Below are 17,890 nucleotides of genomic sequence, written 5' to 3'. Positions count from 1 at the left end.
AGTGGCAGAGTAGTTGATGTCATCTACCTGGACCTGTGCAAAGCGTTCAACACTGTCCCACACGACATCCTTGTCCCTAAATTGGAGAGACATCAATTTGATGGATGGACCACTCGGTGGATAAAGAACTGGCTGGATGGCCGCATACAAAGAGTTGTGATCTATGGCTCAATGTCCAGCTGGAGACAAGTAACGAGAGGTGTCCCTCAGGGATCGGTGTTGGGAACAGTCTTGTTCAACATCTTTGTCGATGACATGGACAGTGGGATTGAGTGCACCCTCAGCTAGCCTGCAGATGACACCAAGCTGTGTGGTTCAGTTGATACGCTGGAGGGAAGGAATGCCATCCAGAGGGACTGACACATTTGTGAGGTGTGCTGATGCCAACCTTCTGAAGTTTAACCATGCCAAGTGCAAGGTCCTACACCTGGGTCAGAGCAATCCCAGGCACAGCTACAGGTTGGACAGAGAAGAGATTCAGAGCAGCCCTGTGGAGAAGGACTTGGGGGTGCTGGTTGATGAGAAAATGAACACGAGCAGGCAGTGTGCGCTTGCAGCTGAGAAAGCCAACTGTATCCTGGGCTGCATCAAAAGAAGCGTGACCAGCAGGTCAAAGGAGGTGACCCTGCCCCTCTACTTTGCTCTTGTGAGACCTCACCTGAAATACTGTGCGCAGTTCTGGTGTCCTCAACATAAAAAGGACATGGAACTGTTGGAACAAGTCCAGAGAAGGGCCACGAGGATGATCAGGGGACTGGAGCACCTCCCATATGAAGACAGGCTGAGAAAGTTGGGGCTGTTCAGCCTGGAGAAGAGAAGGCTGCGTGGAGACCTCATAGCAACCTTCCAGTACCTGAAGGGGGCCTATAGGGATGCTGGAGAGGGACTCTTCATTAGGGACTGTAGTGATAGGACAAGGGGTAACGGGTTAAATCTTAGGGGAAGTTTAGACTGGATATAAGGAAGAAATTCTTTCCTGTTAGGGTGGTGAAGCACTGGAATAGGTTGCCCAGGGAGGTTGTGAATGCTCCATCCCTGGCAGTGTTCAAGACCAGGCTGGATGAGGCCTTGGGTGACATGGTTTAGTGTGAGATGTCCCTGCCCACGGCAGGGGGGTTAGAACTTGATGATCTTAAGGTCCTTTCCAACCCTGACTATTCTATGATTCTATGATTCTAAGTCTGCATACTGGGAATCAAACCTGAGTTTCTCCACATACAGCAAAGGCTCTAAGTGTAAGATCACTTCTGCAGGAATCATCACAGAGTTAATTCAGTATAAGAAAGGCTTATACTGAGTTACGCTTTTTTTTTAACACACTCATTCAGTATAATCCTGAATGTGGCTGGGGAGTAGAAATCCCAGCAAGAGTTAAAACTTGGCAAAAAACTTCTGAAATACTTTAATTAGGACTCCTCCTAAAAAGATAAAGCTCAGGTCAGCAGTTCCATGTGATATTCGGTTTTCTAGTGGGAAAAATCAGCATGTTCATTTTACCATGAATTATTATGTGGATTTCTGATTCTGAAAACCAGTGTATGGAAGGGTTACTAGTTAGAAAACAACTGAATTTAATTACCCATATTAAAAATTACTCTGCGTTCACCTATCATAAAAGCTAACAAGCAGATACTTAATGCCACAACCCTCAGTGAGAAAAAAGCCAGTTCTGGGCTCAGAAAAACAATATGACAAGACTACCTGCATGCACCATGAGTCACAAATATAACTATTAAAAATTACTATACCGAGTAGGGTCTTTGGTCTCTGAAAGGATCTCAAGGAGTTCATCATTAGATAAAAAAAAGAATCTTGGGAAAAACAAACGCTTCTTCTCCAGGTATTCATTAAGTCCTCTGAGAATTAGCTCCATAAATTCATTGCACTTTCTCAGTTTTTCCAACATACTGTCCATTTCTGCTACTGCCAGAACGTGCTTGTCCTGGAAAAGAAATTATTCCAGATAAAAATGTTAATGCCTTCTTAAGTAAGTCAAAAAGCACTGCAGCAATTCTTAAGCAAAAAGAACCTTTATTTCAAATTCTGTTTTACCCAAACCACTGCCAGGTTTACAATTTACTAGCCACCTTCATTGCAAGGTTCACTGGAAAACTAGTTTGGCAGTTGGTATTACAATAATTTTTTTGTAAAACGTAAACTGTTACTGTTGAAAATGATTTTCAAAACAGAATCAAGTCAAACAACAGATTTCCCATCATTCTGTTGGAGCAACATCAATTTACACTGATTGGATTACAACTGGATTATGCAACTAAGTAGCATGAACAATTAAAAGGTTTTGAAAGATGTTTCAAAGTGTACTTTCATGACAACAATGCAGCCCCATCTTTCAAGTGGTAACCATCTCACAGAGTTCAATGCAAAAAAAAAAGAAAGAAGAGCTTTCCTTCCATATAAAGTATATAAATATATATTTGAAATTATAAGTATTGAAATGACAAAGTTGTACACAAGCAACACTGACACTTCAGTACTAACAACTAGCAATCCAGTCTGAAAAAAGCTATTTTCTGATCGTAATTAATTTACTTGCTTGCATACGTTTTCACTAGCAAAATGAGGAAAGATATACTTGCTTTAAGAACATCAATTATATTTTTATTTCTTTTTACAGTAATTTAAAAAAAAATTACAGTATTTCTTTTTTACACCTGGCAATATACACTACTGGATAAGCACTGGGTTTCTTTTCTTTATACACTGTGTCGATGACAAAATGTATATTGACATATTGTGCATTCCAAATGCTTTCTACTGCTTTCCATATTAGCCTCTCAAATTAAATGAAAGCTACTGCATAAGATGAAAGTTTTCTGTTAATACAAATAAAAAAATGATTTTGCAAAAGACCTAAAGGTTTCCAAGCTAAGAGGCTTTAAAGCAATACAGCTGTCTGAACACCAGGTACTAGCATTTAATAGACCTTATGATCAATTTATAGCATAATCATCATTGCATTTTTTAATCTTGCTCACCAAGTATGGGGTTTGGGAAGCAAAACGCTACACACACTGAAAAGGAGGAAATTATACAGATTTATGATGGTGGAAGCCAAACCAAGCAAATGCTTCTACTCAGTTCCAGTAGGCTTGGATTCACCTGTGACTGAATTTATTCAGTTCTGGTTTAGTTCTGGTTCAGGCCTGTGCCAACACATTAACTGACTTGTTAACTGTGAACTGATTCAAACCCATTCATGTTGCAGTATGTAATGTTTTATAATTACAAAGTTCTGGCAAAGAAACAGGGAGTGATTAACCCCAATCCCCTGTTCAACTTCTGAAATTCTGGGAGTACACCTTCTGCCATATCAGCACCTAAATCACAGTGCATTTCCCCATATGGGGCCGGAATGACCATAGGTGAGATGGAAACATAGCTAACTAGAACTCCTAGATCCTCTCTGTTTTGCCCAGTGAGTCTGCACCTGTAAGTACACACCATAGAAGATGGTATCCAGGATTAAAAAAGACACAGGTATATTCAATAAGAAACACCAAAGAGATTGGTAGGGAGAATTGCAGACTAGTCAGTCTACTGAAGGCTTGTAAGAACTGCTGACAAAGACTACTCCAAACAATGGACTGCAGAAATCAAAGATGTATCCAGACTATTTCCATTTTGAACAGTTTTGTCAGAGACCATTACAAATATAGAATGCCCCACTCAGAAAAGTCTCTGATGGGGTTTGCAGAACAAGAGTCTCACAGAACAGAAGTATGGGTGACTCAGGCTGCAAAGGATGAGAGGTGAGAGACAGGCTAGACAGTTGTGCAAAGCCCAGAAGGAGCAAAAGGTATCTATCCATAAGAAATAAACTCTTCAGAGGGTGACAATGCAGATCTGACCCAAGAACCTGACTACTGTTCAGCTTCAGTTTGGAGAATTTAATAATAAATTCCAAGTTCAGCTTCAGTTCAAAAACTCACAAGATTTTGAATTATTCACAATGTGCTTTCAGCATTGGTTCAATTCCCTGCTCATGTTACACATATACTTCTAACCTACTGAATTGTATGTTTATCTAACTGATCATCATGAGGGTGCACCACCCTAATACAATAATCGCAGTGTTCCTTTGTACTACATTACCTTCTGTCACTTGCCTCTTGCATCACACCAAACCCAAACTCAATAACTACATACGCTTTTCATCTATACATAGACAATTAAGCTGTCAGTATACAAATATAGTTCATAATTGGTTTTCTAAAACAGTTTTTTATGCACAAGCAACTGTGTAACTACATGTTGTCAGCAGAAAGAGGTTTTGTTCCCTTTCTTGGTGTTATTTATCATCAACAAATAGAATTAAGTGCAACTGGTAAAGCACATCAAAGCTGTGTTGCCAGTTTTATAAATGCAAGCCTTCCTGCTTGTTTTCTCTTTCATATGAGAAAAAGTCAGGAAAAAAAATAATTTATGTCTCAACACAGATTTCCTATTTACAGCTCTGCTAAGGCATGAAGAAAAAAAAAGGTAACGCCATCATTCTCAGTCTTATGAAACATCAGTGTTACTTACTTCGTCTGCAATACTGTGAGTGACAATTAAGGAAAAAACTATCAGGAAAACAGTATAAATCAAATGTATAAAAGTAATTTGAGTACCCTATTAAGAGACCATCACAAACTCTAGTTTCCAAATGTAATTTTTAACATATCATAGGCTCATATGCAGGCTCTATTTTTTTCTTTCTTTCTTCCCAACAAAGACAGTAAAGCTTCAGTATCCTAGAGTTTTTTAAATGTATGCAAATCACTAAGTAACTTAACCCTCATTAATATGCATTGCTTAAACTAGGTATTTAAAATTAAGGAATAACGTGTGATTGTTCAAATTTGTGATGAAAAGCTAAGCAAATAGAGGATTTTTATAATACACAGCAATTTTATAGTACAATGCAAAAAAGCACAGACAGACTCAAGTTAGCTGTATGATGTAAGAAAGGCCATCCATACAGATTGGGGAAGAGCATTCTTTTAAGCCATGAAATTAAGCACTATATTTGTGGAAACAGACTGCCATCTTCTGGAAAACAATGCCTGCTTGTTTAGCCAAAATCAACTTGAGATTGTTAAACTTCTAGTCTGGCATTTACATTCTCCTGTACAAAAAAGAGATTCATCTTTTTTTCTGCAGTGATAACACATATCACATTTAAAAAATACTTTGTATTCAATTAGCACTGAATATTTGAAGATTTTCTCAAAAGAGATCATTCAGCACACAGTATCCAGAAATATAAATCTAACTACTGAAACAAAAATACATTCTTACGAATTGATTCTAATAACTATGCTAACTTCTGGAAAGCGTCAAAGCAGACTGACAAGACAGTAACATTTGAACTGCCAAGCATGTGCAGTAATAGCATCTGAAAATTGCCTTATGTATGGATTTACAGTAGATGAGAATAGTACTTTTGAAGCAAGTTAAATATCTAAACAGTTTAAAGTTACAGAGGCATCTCTATCATTCAATATGCAAACAGCATTTTTCAAATGGAACAATCAGTACTGGACACAGTGCTCTAGACGTGGCCTCACCAGGGCAGGGTAGAGGGAGGACCACCTCTCTCAACCTGCTGGCAATGCTCTTCCTAATGCAGCCCAGGTTATCACTGGCCTTAGCCACAAGGGCAGACAGCTGCCTCATGGACAACTTGTGGTCCACCAACACCCTCTCCACAGAGCTACTTCCCAGAAGGTCAGCCCTTATCTGTACTGATGTATGGGGTTATGCCTTCCCAGGTACAGGGCCATGCACCCTATGAGAAGACACTGGGAGAGCTGGACTTGTTCAACTTGGTGAACAGGTTGCCCAAAGAAGTGGTAAAAACTCCATCCCTGGCAGCATTCAAGACCAGGCTGGACAGACCCTTGTGCAACATCATCTAGGGGGAGGTGTCCCGGCCCATGACAGAGCGGTTGGAACTAGATATCTTAAGGTCCTTTCCAACCCAAACTGTTCTATGATTCCAAGTGGAAAGTGAAGAGCCAACTTCTCAGCAGTGCAACAAGGGGCAATAGATAGAAATCTTTGCCTGGGAGGTTCAGCGTGGACATTAAGAAAAAAAGTATTCACTAGGAAGGTACTGCAGCACTGAATTCTCTGGAGGTAATTCCAAGAAATGTCTGTCCTTGGAGATTTTTGAAATTTGGCTACACAATGCTGTGGCTGACCTCATGTAGTGCTGGCAAAAGTTCTGCTTTCAGAAACAAGTCAGGCTAACAGTGGTGGCCCGTCCCAATCAGTGTTTCTATGGTCCTATGTGAAACAGTTCTGGAAAATCATTTTTTAAAGAACCTAAGAAAGGAGGCTAAGATGAAACAGAAAGCAGATTACTCTGTTATCAGAACATACTACAAATTCACTCTATATTCTTAGGACAGCAGTACTTACCTCTAAAACTGATTTCATTACTTCTTTCCATGTCCTAACCACAGTAGTGAATCGTCTACTTTCTTCAGGCATCTGAGCCATGATGTCGGGAGAACTGAAAATTGGCTCCAAATAAAGCCAAGTAGCCTGTACCTTCAGCCATTCATCCAGGATATCCTGTACCAACAACAGCTTTCCTTCCCATTCCCTATAAAACAGTATTAGTTTAAATGCATGAATTGATACTTCCTGTAAAACATTTTCAGTTGTCCTGGTTTCATCCAGGACAGTTAATTTTCTTCCTAGTAGCTGATGCAGTGCTATGCTTTTGTCTTCACTCTGAGAACAATGCTGATAACACCCCAATGTTTTACTTGTTGCTCAGTAGCACTTACCTGATCAAGGTCTTTTCAGTCTCATGCTCTGCCAGTGAGGAGGGGCACTGGAAGCTGGGAGGAAGCAGAGACAGAACACCTGATCCGAACTAGCCAAAGGGGTATTCTGTACCAGAGCATGCCCAGTATATGAACTGGGGGGAGTTACCAGGAAACCCGAATTGCTGCTCAGGGTGGGCTGGGTATCCGTCAGCACCTGGTGAGCAACTGTATTATGCATCAGAGTTGTTTGTTGTTGTTTGAGTTTTGGTTTATTTTATCTCTCTTTTTGTTATTTCCCTTTTCATTATTATTATTGGTGGTAGCAGTATATTATACCTTATTTTAATTATTAAACTGCTCTTATCTCAACTCATGGGTTTTATCTTTTTTCTGATTCTCCTCCCCGTTCCATTGAGGAGCAGGGGGAAGTGAGCAAGCGGTTGCATGGTAATTGTTAGCTAGTATTAAGCCACACCAGCAGACTGCTATAGTCTTTTTGGAAATTTGCATATTCAGCAAGTACAACAGGTATGTTTTAAGATACCAACAGAAATTATATTCACCTAGCCTGATTTCCTGCACAAGAAGTCTACAGTAATCGCCTCTGTTGATTTTGCTTTTACCAAGAGCTAGAGAAAAATGCAGCTTTCCAAGAGGTAAGTTAGGCAGCTCAGTTAATTTGCTTCCACCAAAAATGCACCATAATGAAGATGAGGAATTTGGAATAATCTCTGGCAGCAATCCAGAATTCTACCTGCTTTGTTGGGTTATTGAGAAAAGCAACCATTCTGTTATTGCCTAGATCTCAAAGTCTGAATTAACAGTAATAGCTTACATTATTAAAAATGCTGTCACCAAACAACTCTTGATGAAATTACCGAGGCGTGCTTCCTCTTTTTCATAGGGAAAACCTACCATTTAACAATAATAAGAAAGGAAGTCTTACACTATAGTAGAGTAGTAATTAGAGAATTAATGCTTTGCATTCACTTAATAATGCTATTGGAAAGTACATGTCTGTATAGGTACATATATATTCATATTTATTAACACGTGCTAAAATCTGAAATAGCATTTCTGCAGGTTAATAGGAGTTTGGAGGTACCTATATAACTAAATAACTATAGCCCAACTTCAGGTGAAAGAGATAAAACCAGATTAAAATCTATGCTCAAAGATGGAAGTATGGAAATTTTAACAAGCAATGCTAAGTTTTAGAATTTAATTTTCTGCATTAAAAAAAATAAAATATAACCTTTCATCACTCTGCCGATATTTGTCTTCATTTTCTTTATCTCCTTACATAAGACCGAATATTTTTAATGAAGAGCTAAAAGATTCAGCAGTTTTATAATTTAGGTAGGAAGCTTAGACTATATTCTCTTAGTCTAGAACCTTTCCTTTTACACCTCAGTTATCTTTCACCTGGTAAAACAAATATAATGGTATGATGCATGTAGTACCTTAAGTACCAGAGCATGTTAAAAATGTTTAGTAACCTCTCCAATGCATTAGCACTTCCCATATTAATTAAAAGACTTTTTTTCCAAAATCATCTTTATGGGATTAAACAGCATGTCGGTGACTAAAGCTTTACCCTTTCAAAACGAGATTAATTCACTGCTTGAGGGGATAAATAAAATCAACTGAAGCCCCTCCAGATGAAGCAGAAAAGATTTCTTATTTGGTAACACTACTTGGTGACTATTAGAAAAACAAAAAAAAATACCTTATTCTCGTTTCATAAGGCTTAACAAACGGAGAGCCTCTCATAGTCTGAGTTTTGACAATGTGATCATCCAGTAACAGCTGAATATCATCCACAGATGACAAAATATAGCTTCCCGTGTCTCGATAGATATGGAGACTGAACTCCATTTCACCCCATTCAGAAATCATTTTCACTAAAGCCATCTCAAGTGAATGCTCTTTGCTGGCTGTTTCACTGATGGTCTCAAACTTTTCCAGGTATGGTTCAAGATTCATGTTAATATATGACAAGAGATTTGAGTCTTCAGAAGGAGACAGTGGTAAACCAACAATTTTTGACATCTCTTTCCAGTGCCTTTCTTGCAAACCAGGATTACAAATCACCTGGATTAGAGGAATATTGTGTTTGAATTCCTCTACTTTTGATCTAACCTGTCTTGTTATTGCTAATGCATTTGGAGAATTTTGGAAGGATTTTTCTAGTTTATACAGTCCCTGCCAGTAGCTTCCTACATCTGCTTCTACTTTGTCTGCATCCACTTCTGCAAATGATCCCTCTGTCCAGCCTTCATGTTTTCTGTTGAATTCAACAGCCATATCATAGAGACAAAGATATGGAGCAAGAGTATTCCGGATGCTTCTATGCTGAGGGAACTGAGATACTGGCCATCCAAAGGACTCTTCTTCTGAATTAAACTGATCCATCTGTTGAAATATAAATGAGGGGTGAAATACAAAGCTGTCTGTGATACCAGGTTGTTACAACAGGGATTAGGGAGGTTTTCTGGTGTCTTCAACAAGCTTCAAATTAAGTTTTGAGTTACTAAACCAGCAACTATAATTGCTGCCACTGACTGCAGTCAAAGCAAACTAACAGTAACAGCTCAGCATTCATGCTAGTCAATAGAGGAATATGCTTACAGATTAAAAATGGTACCTGGCTATTCCACTAGAATTTGCATTACCATGAAGGCTTTAACAGATGGGAGGTAATACTGAGCATCAGGAATTGCACTTCCAAGTACATAAAATTATAATTTCTACGCAAACCCATGTAAACTTAATTCACTCTTTCATTATGCAAAGTGCTGCCATATTAACGCAAGACCACATAGTAACAAATCACTGTGCTCAGTAAATTTGCAGTTTAAATCATAAAGCATGTATTTTATAACTGAATTAAGAATTATTTTGCCACATCTCAGTAACAGCAGTAATAAGCAAACTGATGATTCTGATAACACAAATATTAAAATTTATAATTTATACTATTGGACTATATTCGACTATAACATGTACCTTTTCACCAGCAACATCCAATTTTGCATTTAATGCTTGAGCTTTCTTCAAATACTTGTCGAGTTTCTGAACATCTCCAAATGTGCTAAATTCTTCAACCTGCTTAGCGTAGCTTTCTAGTTCCTCAGAAAATTGCTGACAGTGCATCTAATTAAACATCAAGCAAACACAGACCCATTTTAAAAAAATCACAATAAATTCTGTAAAAAAAGGAATAACTATTCTGATTTGCTACAGTAGGACACTTTATACTTAAAGAATATCCAAGATATCCAACATATTTGCATGAGTATCTATTCCACTCTAATAACAGAATTTGCCCCGTCTCCTGCTGTTATCTATAGTTATTTATTGGGCTGACAGAGGGTTCTGTGTCATAGGATATAGTCGGCCACAAAAATTTCTATTTTCTGGGATCAGAAATGCAGGTAAAGTGTAACAGTTTAAAAAATAAAAACATATAAACCAGTCCAGATCAAGATGCACTTACGTTACAAAACTACCTTAACAGCAAAATCACACTTAGAAATAAATGCAAGATTTGTTTGGCAGTTTTCTGAGCTATCACAAAAATTTCATATCCTGCCACTGACTTTAAAGGGACTGCTTATATATGGCTTGATTTAAGCCATATGTCTTTAAAGGATGTATCTGAATTTTACTATGTCATATACAGACAACTTTCATCAACATTGCTGGGAGTTCTGTCACCAAATAGCTTCCAGAGTACAAAATGTAAGAAGATGCGGCTTCTCTTGCAGTACTCATGGATATGTGAAAAAGAAACGAGTGGCAAGCTGGAAAGATTAGTTAGTACCAAGAATAATACAAAACTATCTACTTCAAACTTCTTTTAAAAATGTACGGGAAAACAAAAGTGGTTATTCAATCCATTATGCCATGTCCTATACAGCATCCAAAATTAGGAGCTCAAGGACTTTTAAAATATTGTCATCACAAACCTTAAGCTCTCCTTGAAACTGCACAGTTTTTTCTTCAACTATCTTCCTGTGGTCTTCAAAGATAGCTGGCATTCGATCATGCCACTGAAAAACACTACTGTTCAGTCGAATGTCTGCTGGTGAAAAGCTGATGCAATCTACCAGGAAAACAATGTATTTTACAGCATCCACTAATTTCTGCTCCAATTCAATTAAGTCACACGTTTGTATGTTCTTAACAGCGTCCTGGGGAATATAAATTAAAAATCAAGACTTTTTTTATATCATTTAATGACAAAATAAGGCATGAAATAGTTAATAACTAAACTTTAAAAGCCAATTTTTTACAAGGAAAATTAAATAAATTTGAAAAAAACATGACCTGAAAAGGTGTTTATTCAGAACAGCATGGTACTAGCCATTTTAAAAGCATACAGATTTTTAATACAACTGCCCTACTAGCTATTTTATTGAATAAAACTCCAAAGAATGGGTGAAGCTGCATGCACAAAGGTTTGGAGTAATGGAAGCCAATCCAGACAGCCTGTTGTAAGTGCTGCAGGTTTGGGAAAGAAAACATTTTGCTACTGGCAAAAAATCAGTATAATAACCACAAGAGAAAAGAATGACACACTTCAGAAAGGGAAGTACCGCATGGCCCAATGTAAAATTAGGTCTTCCCTATCAGTAAGAATGTAAGGAATATAAGCATCCACTGTACTGCTCAGTATAATTAAAATAAAAATTACACTGTTCTTTCAGATCTCAAGAGATGGTAGTAAACTGCACTGACACACATAGTGTTCTGTATGGCACTCTTAGAACGACAACACAGACCAGTTTAAACTATAATCCTTTATGAAGCACCCTGAAACATTCTTAACAAGAGCTGTATTAGTAAAAATGTTGGCCAATTGGACAGATCAATAGTATACCAGTATATGTAAATACTACTTGATATTCATCAATTGAACATATAGAAAATTTTTAAATGATGACGACGTGACATCACTGGAAAGGCTTTTTAGGTAGGGATAAATTGTCCAGCAAATCTACACTTTCGCTCTTGTAACAGCAGTTTCCATGCTTCAGAATATACTCATTGGTATAGATCAAGAGAATATTTGGCTAGTAAAAGAATCCCCAAAGACTATTAAAACTTTTCAGCAATCAGACGGAAAAACTATTAGAAGGGGTTTCACGCTGGTACTTTTATTATATACTACCCATGATTACATGCAATTTGTTTATTCTCCAACACAAAATTATAGCATAGTGCCATACTCTCAGCACACAGTTCAACATCTAAAGATTTTACTTTTTACTTGAAAAAGTTACTTCAGTATATTCCATGATAAACTTTAAGCAAAAGTTCAAATCACTCGGACACAAATTTATCCAACCACTCAGAAACTCGATTTATTTTCAGCACATTTCTACATTCCACACATTTAATAGTGGGCACATACATCAGAACATTGCTGAACAGCAAGAGACTAAGTCACACTACCTTTCAAGTGCAAATATAAGTGCTTTGCTGATCTGAAGTTAGAATACATCAAAGAAACAGCAGGGTTTTGATTACAAAAGTAGTATTTGTAAGTGCGATGGGATTTTACAGTTATCAAACTGCAAACCCTACACCTGCTAAATTTTAAATCATCATTTAACAAAGGATGTAAAGGTAAAATTACTTAGTACAACTTGCCAATGAGTGTTTTTTAAAGTTTTCTCATGAAGAAATTAATTATTAAATACATACTAAAGTTCCATGCACCTCAGGTTTCAACTCTTTAATTAGTTTAGAATATTAGGAATGAATATTTGGAGTGTTCCACATGTAATTTAATTACTTGAATTTAATTTAGGAGAACTAAGGGGTATTTGCTGTTTGACTACGCTATCTGTTCAGAAGCCTGAAAAACACACAGTCTTAATTTAATTCTATTGGCATGTTGCCCGCACTACAGAAATAACTTGCTAGCTGGTTGCAATAGGCAGATGGGGATAGAAATACAACCATGCACTTATTCCGAGCTATCATTTACAAACACATTGCTTCCTGAAAATGAGTGAAAAAACTTCTAGGTAATATCTATATTACTAACTAAATATGTATATTGCTAACAGGCTCAATCACTGTTCCAGCCAGCCACACTGCTTGCTAGCATGCTCCCCCACAGGAATGGTCTCCAGTGTTCTTGATCACACATTCTTGCCAGCAAGGACTCTTTCATCATGGACCCCCAACATATCTGTATTTATTTACAGGTATACACTCACACACTATAGTGAAAAGCTCACTTGTTCTACCAGGAAAGCAATGCATATATCATATATGATACACATATATATATATATATATTATAAACACGTTTTAGCAAACCTCACTTGAGAAACACCACTGAAAAACTGTAGTGGTTTCTCTTCATGAGCCAGATGCTTAGTTTTTACTGTACTAACATATTGTGTACACAAAAAAGCATGCACAATAGAAATTAAATAAGGATTACATGAAGATTAAAGGAATACATTGAATATTAATAAAACTATTATTAATAATATATCTAATGAAAGCAATATGATCAAATGTGCTTTATCTAATACTTTGAGATTCAGAGATTCAAAGGTCTTGTTCTAAGTTCAGTTTATTTCAATATGTTTTAGTGGCTGTCATAATAAAAAAAAACAAAAAAAAACAAAAAAACAACCCTCAAAGATACACAGATCCAAATGGAAGAATTGCGTCATTGGCTGTGCTTAATAAATTGTGATCCCATCCACCAATTATGCAAACGCTTAATCTAGCAAATTTCTATCTTCCCTGCCGCCACTCAGTTGTTCTTGCAAACTAACTGGGAAGTGTTGCATTTTTAACAAATGCACTCAAACCCCACTAAAACAGCTCAGAAAATTGTGTTACCAAGCTTTTAAAGTGTACAGGTATGGGGGGTGGAGGAGCGGCACAGTTTTCAGCAACAAAATCACATAACAATGGAAGCATTTTCAAACATCTATTTTCAAAATTCTCTCTCCAAAGCAGGATTTTCTTTTGAAAAGCAGTTCATTTCTCACTCATTCTGAAAGATGCCACCTGCACCCCGAATGACAGATTGTCATTATTTTACCAAAATATCTGCAAGGTAACATGTTACTGACAGCCACTTGCCAGTAGGTCAGCAAAATTAGGAACACTTGTATTCCGTTAAAGAGAAATACATAACTCATCTTTAAGTGGCTCAGAAAAAGGTAGTTCTTCATGTATGTCATTATTGAAACAGAATCTAGCAAATACCATAAACTGACACATAATAAACCCCTGTACTTTCACCCAGCTGTACAGCAGATCTCCACACTGCATAACTTGTTCAAATACTTGTTTCTACAAATCTTCAGCAATGTTTTCTATGTGCCTTCCAACAGAAATGCACTTGAGTTTGTCACCATACTGTTTTTCATGTATTATTTCAGCTATTCAGATAGCAAGAAGAACAAATGCTTCCCCAGTGGTATGTACTTTTTTCTCTTACCATAGAGTAAAAAGAGGCTTCTGAGTCTTCTAGCACGGATGGTTACATTTTCTAGAGTACTGGATTAAGTATAGCATGACTTGAAACATCACTGAAAAACTGTAGAGGTTTCTTTTCATGAGCCAGATGCTTAGTTTTTACATGTTTTGCTAAGTGTGATGATTTCATGCTATCATTAACCAATGTCTCAAGGCACAAGAGACATTTTAGGCAAAGTTCATCATTAACAATAGCAAATGTGAACTCATACTTCAAATACTCTGGCTGATAATTCCAATTTGGTTTGGGGTTTTTTTTTGCCAACTAGTCAAATCTGATTAGAACCATCATTTTTACTTTGTAATGTGGACAATGCAGGGCTCGTATTAGGGATAGAAGCATCAGCTCTGACGCTTTCTCGATCACTTGTGCTCACATTATCAGTATTATCTTCAATCTACAGTTTCTTTGAGGGCATTTTACTGTGAGGGTGATGAGGCACAGGAACAGGTTGCCTGGAGAAGCTGTCTAGGGGTGGCTGCCCCATCCCTAGAAGTTCAAGGCCAGGCTGGATGGTGCTTTGAACAACCTGATCTAGCAGGAGGTGTCCCTGCCCTTGGCAGGAGGGTTGGAACTAGATGACCTCTGAGGTCCCTTCCAACCCAAACCATTCTATGATTCTATAATGATCTTTTTAAGCCAGTTGCCCATTTTGTGAGAGTTAGGTTAATTAAAACTAGGTAACATAATCCACAAATCTATTTAACTGGGCAGGCAAACTGCAATATATGGTAATACATTGACAGCAAGTGAAGAACTGAGGGTGCCACTGTGAATCCCCTTTCGCTGTGGAACACCCACTCTTTCTTCAGGAAACCTCACATATGTACGTGACACAGGACCCTCTGACACATAGATGAGATCAAATATTGGTAAAGCTCAATTTCTTTCTCACTTTTTTAGATAAGAAGTAAATACTATTAAGTCATATACTTCAATGGATCACCTTGTGCACCCTCTGGGCTGCACACCCCCTACTTTGAAGAAGCCACTCTACAGGACTTTGGTCCATGCTAAATGGCACTCTTGCCAATAATGCAAGAGTGATAGCACAGACAGTGAACTACTCCAAATTGGCAGTCTGATCACAGCCATGGTGTTTTGGTGGGGAAAAACTAGTTTAACTGTTATGTATAAGGGCCAGGATATGACATTCAGCCTCATGGCCAAAGACCTGTCCTTTTTTATTTTGCAATAAAAGACACAGTGACACCAGTGACTTTAACAAGGCCAGGATCATACCTGTAAAGGGGGTAACCTGCGTATCTTAACTGCTTAAGGCCAGAGCAAAAGTATTAGTAGCTACTTGTATCTTGGACTCATGAAAAAAGAAGAGTACCTTAAGCTCCATTAGTTCCTGCGTGTTAGCCGGAAGAGAAAGGGCTTTTTCTGATATTCTCTCATACTCATCACATAGTCTGAAAAATACATCAAAAACAGTTTGGCACTTGTGTTTTGTTTTAATCATCCTTGGACCAATCACATACATTTATAACAGCAGAAACAAGATCAACACATCCTTTGAAAATTAAAAAGATTCAACAGTGTAAACAAAATTAAATGCATTTCAATAGACATTTTCCGTTTGGGAGTTACCTCATATTTATGTCTTGAAGATCGTCAAGCATTTTGGAAATCACTTTTTCACGAATATTTTCTGCTCGCCTTCCCAAAGTATTTATTAAATCATCACAATGCAATTCAAACAATCCTAGACGGAGGCGCTGCAATACAAATACAACAGGTGTCAGAACACTGAAGAGCTTTTACCTGTTTTCTCTCACTGTCATAAGCAGAATACCAGGGATCTCATCTAGTAATTTAGTTAAACCATAAAATACTTTTCAAACTTTCAAGTGAAGAAGGGAAAGAAAAAGCCACAGTTGCAAGTAACTGTTCTGTATTTGTACATCAAACTTCACCTAAATCTTACCTCTATTGCTTTTGACATTAACAAGAAAAATCTAATTCCTCAAAAATGAAGGGCATCTACATAAATGAAGAGCAGGGAATGTTGTCTGGTGAAATTACAGTTTGAGATACATCTAAAATATGGTAATCTTGTGTTACTGTTAGAGGCACATGACATTCCTTAGGATTAAAAAGGGACTCTACCTCCCAGTGGGTCCCTGCATCCAATGCTTTCTTTGACTAGTGGGCAAGTAACCTCTACTTCAACACACAGACGCCCTCATGACAGGCCTGTAAGTACTAGTTTCTCCAGAAGTGAGGTTTGCACTTGTCCTGGGTTCAGCAGTAGCAGGCATTTTTCTCCTTCTTAGTAGCTGGTGCAGCACTGTGTTTTTGACTTTGGGCCTGGGAACAACACTAATAACACCGATGTTTTTAGTTGTTGCTCAGTGACGTTTACTCTGACCAAGGACTTTGTGAGTCTCATGCTCTGCCAGGGAGGAGGGGAAGCTGGGAGGAAGCAGACAGGTCACCTGACCCAAACTAGCCAAATGGGTATTCCATACCACAGCACATCATGCCCAGGATGTAAACTGGGCGTCACCTGGAAGGGCTAGTTCACTACCGGGTTGGGCTAATTATCGGTCAGCGGGTGGTGAGCAGTGGTATTCTCTTCCCTTGTTATTTCCTTTATCATTATTATTATTGGTGGTAGCAGTAGTGATTTGTGTTATACCTTAGTTACTAAACTGTTCTTATCTCAACCCATGGGAGTTACATTCTTTCGATTCTCCTCCCTATCCCTCCAGGAGCTGGGCGGGGAGGAAGGGGGGAGAGTAAGCGAGCGAAACTGCATGGCTGACTGAGTTTAAACCACGACAGCACTGAGTGTTACAAGAGAAACAATGTAAGGAAAACGACTTTAGCCTTTCGAGTTCTTTTTCAGAATGGATGCACAAAGAATTCTTACCACAGGATATCCTTACAGGGACAAAAAAAAATGTGTGGTTCATCTTAAAGATCCTCTCTCTGCCTTAGACGCTTGGAAGGAATTTGTAGGTGGCTGGACCCACACTTTATCTTACTCCTTAGCATCTAAGAGGAACATACTCTGAATGCCTTCAGAAGCCCCAAAACAATTTCTAACAAAAATAACTCTTGTTTAATATGACAAATACGCCCCAGAAATGCTAAAAAAAAAATATTCTATTTCACTTTAATTATCTCACAGCCAATTATCAGCACCTTTGATGACATTCATAAGCACAAAATCAACATTCAAATTATATGCATTTTTCTCTTTTTGAACATTTTTATCATTTACCTTCCCAGAAGTACATTTTATTTCCTCTGCAAGTTTCTGGTACTTTATAATTTCTGTTTTCATTTCTTCAAAGGTATATTCCCCCGACAGGAATTGATCAATATCTCGTTCAGCTTGTTTGTTTATTAGGAAGCTGTACTTATCATATAGCTTGAGATGTTCCACAGGTGCAGCACTCTCTTTGATAATTTCTTCTCTGATCCTTTTCTTATACTCATCCAAGATCTCATCCAGGATAATGGGCTTCAAGACAGTTGATGAAAACTCACCTTTTGGCTTTGAAAAAAAAACACAAAAGCATTTTCAAATTACAGTTATGTCTGTAGCTCACTTATGTCATGGAAGTTAAACATG

At 37.8% G+C, this 17,890-nt stretch overlaps 1 protein-coding gene across 3 annotated transcripts in view; it reads right to left on the bottom strand.

The window, feature by feature from the left end:
* Positions 1-17,890, bottom strand: part of DNAH7 (dynein axonemal heavy chain 7) — a 108,552-nt gene that overhangs the window by 75,469 nt on the left and 15,193 nt on the right. For all 3 annotated transcript variants that reach the window (XR_009744020.1, XM_061457043.1, XM_061457034.1), the window contains exons 12-19: positions 17,537-17,812; positions 15,898-16,025; positions 15,641-15,719; positions 10,754-10,978; positions 9,792-9,938; positions 8,512-9,197; positions 6,427-6,613; positions 1,749-1,942 (exon numbers count right to left, since the gene is read on the bottom strand). Coding sequence is in view for 2 of the 3 variants with exons in the window: in XM_061457043.1 (XP_061313027.1) it covers positions 1,749-1,942; positions 6,427-6,613; positions 8,512-9,197; positions 9,792-9,938; positions 10,754-10,978; positions 15,641-15,719; positions 15,898-16,025; positions 17,537-17,812 (1,922 nt within the window). In the remaining variant the exon portion in view is untranslated. The remainder of the gene's footprint in view (positions 1-1,748; positions 1,943-6,426; positions 6,614-8,511; positions 9,198-9,791; positions 9,939-10,753; positions 10,979-15,640; positions 15,720-15,897; positions 16,026-17,536; positions 17,813-17,890) is intronic.

Source organism: Pezoporus flaviventris, unplaced genomic scaffold, assembly GCF_033815535.1.
Source record: "Pezoporus flaviventris isolate CSIRO_AGI_PZ_B2104156 unplaced genomic scaffold, CSIRO_AGI_Pfla_v1 ptg000001l, whole genome shotgun sequence".
In the NCBI taxonomy this organism is placed as follows: domain Eukaryota; kingdom Metazoa; phylum Chordata; class Aves; order Psittaciformes; family Psittacidae; genus Pezoporus; species Pezoporus flaviventris.
The sequence above is the reverse complement of the archived record's forward strand: the minus strand, read 5'-3'. Positions and strand labels throughout refer to the sequence as shown.